Source organism: Lycorma delicatula, chromosome 8 (genome assembly GCF_047948215.1).
Source record: "Lycorma delicatula isolate Av1 chromosome 8, ASM4794821v1, whole genome shotgun sequence".
Classification (NCBI taxonomy): domain Eukaryota; kingdom Metazoa; phylum Arthropoda; class Insecta; order Hemiptera; family Fulgoridae; genus Lycorma; species Lycorma delicatula.
Genome location: NC_134462.1, coordinates 132,203,578 through 132,212,950, shown reverse-complemented (window position 1 = coordinate 132,212,950; position 9,373 = coordinate 132,203,578). Strand labels below are relative to the sequence as shown.

The 9,373-nt window shown below is 31.0% G+C and overlaps 1 protein-coding gene across 5 annotated transcripts in view; it reads right to left on the bottom strand.

Moving 5' to 3' along the window:
* Window positions 1-2,387: 2,387 nt before the first annotated feature.
* The window catches only part of LOC142328754 (protein MCM10 homolog), an 80,006-nt gene continuing 73,020 nt past the window's right edge, over window positions 2,388-9,373 (bottom strand). For all 5 annotated transcript variants that reach the window (XR_012757350.1, XR_012757348.1, XR_012757351.1 and 2 more), the window contains one exon: window positions 2,388-2,848. Coding sequence is in view for 2 of the 5 variants with exons in the window: in XM_075372770.1 (XP_075228885.1) it covers window positions 2,566-2,848 (283 nt within the window). In the remaining 3 variants the exon portion in view is untranslated. The remainder of the gene's footprint in view (window positions 2,849-9,373) is intronic.

Below are 9,373 nucleotides of genomic sequence, written 5' to 3'. Positions count from 1 at the left end.
TAGTCTTTCAATGTCTGCTCCTGAATATGCTTTGCAGTTGACTTGTATATCTTTGCTTAACCATGATATAATCTATCTGATACCTTCCAGTATCGCCCGGCTCTTTACATGTGTATATTCTTATATTATGATTTTTAAACTGAGTGTTGGCAATTAATAAATTATATTTCATGCAAAACTCTTTAAGTCGGTCCCCTCTTTCATTTCTTTTGCCCAGCCCGTATTCACTCACAATATTTCCTTCCTTGCCTTTTCCGATGCTTGTATTCCAATCTCCAAATATTATTAAACTTTCATTCCCTTTTATATGTTTAATTATTTTGTCAATTTCTTCATATACACACTCTACTTCATCATCAACATGGGCACTTGTAATCATTATTAATGTCTATACATTAACAATGATAGTCAGCTTAGGTTTTGATTTTATCCTGATTACAATGATTCTATCGCTACGCTTTTTAAAATATTGTACTTTTTTCCCTATCTTCTTGTTCACTACAAAACCTACTCCTGCCTGCCCTTTATTTGAAGCTGAGTAATTCTAATACCACCTGACCAAAAGTCGTTTTCCTGTTCCCAACGAACCTCGCTAATTCCTACTACATCTACATTTAACCTATCCATTTCTCTCTTTAAATTTTCTAACCTACCAACCTTTCTTAGACTTGCCTTTTAACATTCTATGCTCAAACTTGTAGAATGTTATTTTTTAATTTTCAGGTGACCTTTCCTTAACAGTCATCACCTGAAGATCCAAACGAGAACTACTTTACCTCTGGAATATTTTACCAAGGAAGGTGCCTTCATCTTTGTTACATGAAAATGCAAAGAGCTACATTTTTGAAAAAAAAATCTTATCGTACATTAATTGACTACGTAACAAAATACGCAACACATGCCAAAAAAACCGTACTGAGAGCCAGAACCACAGAACTGAACTTTATATACAAGGAAGAGTAAACAAGAAACAAAAATAAAATAAAATAAAAATAATTGTTTGTATTTGAAACATGATGTAACTTTCTTAATACTGTAAACACCCAAAAATACATTGCTTCATAAACAGTTGCATCATGTTTATGCTAGAAAGAGATTACTGGCATAAATACAATAGTATATCAGTGGCATATGGGCTGATCAAAAAAGCTCATAGTTATGTGGTGGCTACTGTAAATACAATTTCAGTAACTGATACTAGCATAAGCTTCTTGCAAAAAAAAATTATTTGCAGAAACTGAAGCGTTTGATATATGAATCAGTAGTAATAATAATAAATCTATTTTCAACTGCAACATGAATATACATACAAAAAAAAGACTAAGTGATGAATGCACAAGACATGAATACAATGCACAATATAAAATATAAAGCATTTAGTTGATTAATTTAGCACGCAATGATATTTAATCGGTTTACTACATCAACAAATTTACTTCCCTGTTATTGATAAAGATAATACTGAAATAGCATGCGATAAAGCAAAAGCTTTAGGTACTGCAGAAAGGAGTCTCAGATCAACAATTATAATTAGAAAAACAAAATAAAAAAAGACTGTAATTTCCTACAGACACACTAAGCATACAACACAATAATGACATCGACCAGGTATTTAAATTTAAAATTTACAACTGTTTCATTTAGACTAAATCACCACCCCCGAATACAATGTTTCCTCCTCATCAGCAGTCAAGTGAAAATCTACCTCTAAGTTAAATTTAAATTGACTCAGATTACAGGCACTTCTTATTCTACCGGGCAGGCAAATAAAGATCTTAGGTGTAAGAAAAAGAAAAGTTTTTTGAAACAATGTACAAAAAGGCCTTGAAATGGCAATATTTCTTCTAAAAGTTTGACTAGTTATATAATAGCTTTCACTCTCAGCTATCATCACCTGGTATTAACTCTTCTTTTGTAAAAAATTAGAAGTGCCTTATAATAAATAAAATATTAATCATTTACATGCATTTATGTAATCAGTACTGTCTAATATATCCAAAAAAGATTTTAAAAAAAGGAGGATAAGATTTTTTATTTTTTCACAAAAATTGGATGATGTATATAGTTTATTGTACAGTACAATTGACTGTTTTCAGAGACAATTTTATATACATATAGGATTAGATGGTTCTTATACAGAAATGCAATATGTTGCTATAAATTTCATGTCTTAATAGAATAAAAATATTTATAAAATTTCAGAGAAAAATATAAATAAATTTAAAATTCACTTATTTAATATTTAATCATTTTAATCAAAGTTCTGCTCCTTAAAATTGATTCTAATCAGGTTACTCATATTTATATTATATTTAAACTAAATATAAGTTAATCTCACAGGTTTGAGAAAGAACAGTCCTCTTTTGTTTAAACTTTTTTATTTCAATTTGACTGTCTGTATTACATTATAATAAATTTTAAGACATTACAATAATAAATGTCTGTGTTCCCTTATCTCATGCTAAAATGATTTTAGATATCTACATTAAACTGTTGAGGTTTATGTCATTTACTTTTCAGTTTATCTAATTCAGTCATTTCATTCTCTTCTTCTTTTCCGTCAGATTAACCTTGCATATCTCTTGAACTAAATGTTTCGGTGGCTTTACTGTTTTTTGAAGAGCTTTCATTGTATGTAAAAATAATTTTTGATGGCCATAACTTAATATTGATAGCGTGAAGTATTCGTTTGTTACATATAAATATAATAAACATCATTACACCTTGGAATAAATTAAAGGTAAACATGATTTGCCATAGCAGATCTAAGCTGGGAAATATTATTTCTAATATGTCTGAAATCCAAGGTATACCCATAACTAACATCAGCTTTAAATATAAATTGAACCTGAAACAGATAATTATTTTGTTATTTATTGATAGTCATCAAAATACATGTATATATAAAAATTGTATTTATGTATAATTAAGTACAATAAAATCTCATTATTCGCCGGGGTTAGACTGCAAAAATGATACAAATACATAAAACTGTGAATATATAACGGAACTAATACTCATTTAAGGAAGAAGCTATTACAAACCTAAAAGAAACTTATTTTTCAACACCAAATTTTATGTTTTAGGTGAATTTCTTAAAAACTACTGGAGTTACAGTTCTGGAATCCATTTTATATTGTTTCCTAGCTCAAGTTTCATTAGAAACTTTAATCATAATTTACTCCTTAAGTTACAAAAATTACAATAGGGCTTTTTTTATTAGAAGAACTGAAATCCGGGCAAAATTTTGAGCTAGTCTCGAAAACAAAGCATTTGCAGACCTATGTTTATACAAACTCTTTTCTTTATTTTCACCAGCTTTTCTGAAAGTTTCTTGTTTCTTCGTCAGATCCTCTATATAACACACACACACACACACAGAGAGAGAGAGAGATGAGATAGAGAGAGGGGGAATACATCCTAAATTGCCTCGTTTGCGAGTTATGGCTAATGAAAGATGTGGCTCAGATTTCAGCTACCTCGGTGAAATGAGGTCGAACTGAAATTTACAGGATGTTAATTAAGCGGCAGAATTAGTGATTTGTTATGGTTGTTGACCTAAAAAAATCAAATAAAACAGGTCTCAGAACCGTAACTACAGTAGGTTTTGAGAAATCTGCGGTGAAAACCAATAAATTGGAGGAAAAAACTCAATTTTTTATGTTTGATGTGCAATAATTTTGTTAAGTGGGTTATGAACACGTAAAAATTTTAAGCAGAACTTGTTGACAACTTAATTAATTATGAACAAAATAGTTTAACATAAGTTGAATAAAATAAACAGAATTTAGAAAAATTAGAATCTTATTTAGAAACAGAACACTAGGCCAAAGTGTATATGTAGCGGTTTATAATAGATATTCAAAAACGAGCCCGGCACTTTCAACACATTCTTGGCACACTTCTGTACTGCTTTTGTTGCTCTTTTTAGTTCTCAGGGCTGTCCTTATATTGCTCAGCCGCATCCATAATGCGAACAATTAATTCCTGAAGAGAATGCATTTTTGTTTTGTATACAATATTTCTCATCCATCCAGATGCGTTTCCAGATTATCGCGTTTCACGGAACTAATATTCTGAATATGAACAAAATCGGATTATAAATAATTTTTTTTAAATATCACGGCCACACCGACACCTAGGAGGTTTTTTTTTTTAATTTTAAATTTAACATTTTTTGCTGATGTTTAGGCATGCCTTAAATCATCACCCTTATGGAAATTTGTCCTCACTTCACTATTAACTTAATATCTAATATAAGAGTTCATCTTGGGGGTGGTGATGCTAACTTTCCCTTACAGCTACTAAAAATTGGAAATGGGATTCTTCTTCACAATGATGGTTGCATTTCTGTCTATGAAAACATTGATACTGTTGTGCATAAAATGGAAGATCTCATTTCCAATATCTATCCAAAAATTAGTAAGCTTTTACAAAAACCGTACAAGTGGCTTTGCGAAAGATCTATCATAACTCCTCTAAATACTTACTCTAAGTGAATTTTGGAAAAAATTAATATGATCAATGCCATACATATATAGAAATATTTGAACCAAATCTGAAGAAAATCAGTTTAGTCAATCCTGAGATATAAGCCATAAGTAATATGACATACATGCATACGCATATACATATATTGTAACAGGACCAGGGTAATGGGTTTCTCCCAATTAAGAAGAAAAAGAGAAAATAAAGAAGAATGTGGAAGGAATTAAAAGGGATTCTTTTCTTAGAATAAAAGGTCTATTTAGGAATTTGTTCTTTGTAATACAGACAAATGCACTCCCAAATTACCTGACCTGAATAAGAACTTACAGAATAATTTAAAAGAGCAATGAAAATTACTAAAACAAAGACAAAGACAAATGCACTCCCAAATTACCTGACCTGAATAAGAACTTACAGAATAATTTAAAAGAGCAATGAAAATTACTATGGTTCAATAATTAAAAGGACGAGCCGGGTACTGGTCCTGCAAGCCAGGAGGTATAAGTACTGCCAGGGATAATCAGACAGGGAGTAGTTTGGTGCAGTTGTGATAACAGTGAGTAGTTCTGCGAGGCCGTGTTCAGCGCAAATGTGATAACAGCGATATCAGTAAGCGTGTGATAAGGAGTGAAGAGTACACACAAGTATTCCAGTGTGGAGAGTGGGTGAATACAAGATTTTCTGTGAGTTATTGGTTAACACTAGTGAAAGTTACATTATTATATTCATTCATAAAGTGAAGGGTAGTTCTTTTATAAACAGTATTTATAATCAGTCTGTTTATGTGTCTCTAGTGTAAGAAATTGTATTTATAAGAAATCTTTGCGTAACAGTTAAAATGTAAATTTAGATAGATCAAACGGGTTTCATAATAAAGTGAGACAGGGGAGCAGAAAATGTTCAGACCCCTGAAATTTCCCCTAAACACAATTTTTTCAGTCAGAAATTTCTCCACAACTAAGGTGAGAATTTATTATGTTTTACAGACCAATTTATTGTATGTGATGAGTTATAAAAAGAGAAGTAATAAAAATACATGGGTTGCAGACACTTAATTTATTCAAAAAATTATCTTATAAACAAGAAATACATTAGTAATCACAACTAAACAAGCACAATAGTCTAATATTGGCTGTATTGTGATGGCTTATAAGGAATATGATCACTGAAGAGAGCACCAAAATATTATAAATGTGTTAGGCTTAAGAAACATGTTAAAAAAAATTACTTACTTATTAAGCTAATTATTAGAATGCAAATCAGCACCTGAGAGGTAAACAGTCATAAATCCAATGGAAATCTGATGGAGTTATCATCATTTACCTCTCAGGTGCTGAAATTTATCCTGTTTTATTTTTAGAACATACATAAATATTGTGGGGCTAATAAAAAATTGCCAATTCGATGTCTGTAGGATTAACTATTTTATTAAAGGTAATGAAAAATGTTTTAATATTATGATAAAATTAACAATAGTTCATAAAGACTTCACCTGTAATGAGTGCAGTGATGAGCAGTTCAAGTCATTAAGAAAAGGTCTTCCTTTATCTTCGTGGAGACTGTCAATGACTTTTGATATTTTGAATATTTTTATATGATTAGTTAAGGAAAATCTTGTAAAATGGTATTTACCACCATTAGCGTCTGTTCAAAGATCTTTTTAAAAGGTGTGATGCGTGATGAATGGGAGTACCATTTCATGAAATGAATACTTCTTGAAATAGTGTCAAATTTTACATTTTAGCTGTGTAGATTGTTGCCAATGACTGATCCAACAGATTCACATACCGCCTCACTACAGATTTTTAAGCAGCTTTCAAGGAGGAAAATTGTTTCTGAGATTTCAGCATTAACTTCAGTGTTGGTAAATATTTTTTTTTATCACCCTGTTGTATTGCTCAATTAAAAAAGTTTTTTTGGTCTCATTTGAAAAATCAAGTATTTTTTTGAAAAAATGTAAGTTTGCAAGGTTGCTCATCATTTTTAGCTGTAAAGATAGAACTTAACATCAAAGCTGCACCCTAGATTTTTATTGATTCAATTTGTTAAAATAGATACAGATTCAAGTGTGTTTGCATCTGTTTCTTCTGCTACTCTTAGGAACTTGCTATTAAAACATTCTCATATTTTCTATAGTAGGAGGCTCACTAATTTTCATTTTAAGTCGATTTGACAGTGCTACACAAAGGTTTTCTACTTTTTTCTACAACTTATGAAGGTTTTTCATTTCAATAGATTTCTTCTCCATCTTGAATTTGTTTCTGAGTTTTTCAACGGCTTGATCTCTCTAGAACTTCATCAGGTAGTAAATATTCTTATTTAAGCTTTCAAGCTCCTTAAAAAGAGATGTAAAATTCTCCTCACTTAATTTTGCACTTTTCATTTCAATTTCCATTTTCTTCAGTGTTTTTTCATTGAAATGTAATAATCAAAAACTGTCCTGATACAAATGTTTACATTTTGTATAGTGCAGCAATTTTGTCACTATTTCTAAACTATCAATTGTCCCAATTAGCTGGTAAATGAATTCAGGTTTAGAGAATTTTATAAGCTTTACTGAATAATTTTTATAGCTTCAGTGTTTTTGCCTTTCTGGATGCATTTAGTTCGCTTCTTTTGCAAAGCAATGAAAAATAATTTGAAATCTCTTTGAAATGTTCTGTAAACTTTTAATTCACTCTGAACAAAACGGGTTTGTTGGAATGATTTAGGGTTTAAAATACTCACTTGTAGTTCATCTGCTGATGTAATTAATTCCTCATAGCCAATTCCCCAGTTGTAATTTTTCATTACATTTCCTACTGTTTGAACTTAACTGTTAAACCAAGAAGAAGTGTTGTCTTTGAGAACGTTATTTAAAGTATATTCTAATCTACATGCTAAGTCGCACATAGGGAGGAAAAGTCATGGTCAACCCCAACACAAAGTAGGGTCAGTTTTTTATCTACACCTAGATCAAAATATTCTCCATCAAAAGCCATTTAACTGTTCTTTTATTTTAATATTAAAATTCTTGATAGCACATTCAAGTTTTTGAACAAGAACATCACCCTTGTGTGAAGTGCCACATGGTGATACACTCACATGGCAATTTGCTCATCCTAGTTAATTTGAGTTTTGCTTCAAATTCTTCATTTATCTCAATTGGAGTGTTGGCTTGGACAAGTGAACTGGACTATTAAAACTATTTCAATAGTTTTAAGTTGATTCAGTTTTAACACTTCATCAACTTTTTTATTAAGACCAGATGTCGCCTGATTTATAGTTGATAACTGTTCAAAAACATTATATAATACAAGTCTGAACACCATCTATTAGTGTGGTCAGACATGTAATGTGATATGTACAGTGAATTATGGTTATTTTATATACCATACAGTATAGCAGTGACAGATACTAAAGGCAAACGGTTTGTTACAGGATTTTTAGTACCCAAAAAATCAAAAATTTTTGCTTTCATGGTAAAAATTACGTTTTTTTTCTGAATTCTCTATAAAATTCCTTAGGGTAGAAACTCACCAATATCAGCATCATTTAATACATTTAGACTTAACAATCTTTCAAAACATTTACCATCCTTCCCTTCTTTAATAGTACTATAAGCTGCTCCAGCAACCCTCAGACCCACCTTTTCATGTTATTTTTGCAAAATTAATTTCTTTTCCTCGTTGCTTCAGAAAAGTCAATACACCACTTATGAGCAGGTGATTATAAGTGATCAATTAAACAGGTTTTGAAACTTTGAAACTGTACACTCTGAACTGGTTGAATTAATTGGTGTTCACTTGGTATAGAAAATATCAAAAGTACCAGATTTAAGAACCACTACCTCCTTGGGAATGGTTTTATAATGCTCTACACATGGGGAGAAATGTACTGTACCCATATGTTCTGCTAAGCACGACATTAGCTGATAAATATCTGGAAGCAATTTGCTCATCCTAATTAATTTGAGTTTTCCTTCAAATTCTTCATTTATCTCAATTGGAATGTTGGTTTGGACAAGTGAACTAGAAGGGCCTATCTATTTCAATAGTTTTAACTTGATTCAGTTTCAACAGTTCATCAACTTTTTATCAAGTCCAGATGCCGCCTCATTTATAATTGATAACTGTTCAAAAACAGTAGGATAAATAGTTGGACTGTTAGAGATAGACACGTTATCGCCAACATCAGCATTGTTTTTCCCGCAAGATAAGTCCAATTCTGTACACAGTGATTGTGATTCATCAAGTTTTATTTGTTTGTTTAAAGGTTCATTGCTACTTATTTCATCACAGTCACGAGTTTTTCTTTTTAAAAATTCAGAGATACTAGCTTGATCTTTAGTTCTTGGTTTTTCATTTGGGTGTTTATTTACAAAATGATTTCTAAGTTTATTGCATCTGCTGTGCCAGTCACAAAACACACAGTTTACGACTTGCTTACTTTTAAATGTTGACATAGTTAATCAATGTACAATTATGATATTTTATACTTGCTATACTGTATATTTTATATATCACTTAACACTATTAAAAGTCACTTAACTACTTCACTATTAAAAGCAAACAATACGCTTGTAGCTGGTCAACTAATAAAAACAAAGGAGCAATATTGCCTACCCGAAAACAACTAAACGAATAGTGCAGTATAGAGGAGACGAGACGCACTCACACACGCACACTGGTGACCACAATGCATCTTATCACTAATGCGTCCCTTTCCTGTTGCGATTTGAGTCTACGAGTCATCAATCACCAGAAATGACATCGCTACCTTTGTTCTTTATTATGCCTAGTACTCAATAGGATGAATGTTTCTTTTCAAAACTTGTTAAAAGATCAATTATTCTAGTTAATAACTGTAAAAATGATGTGAATACATCAATTGATATTTACATTGT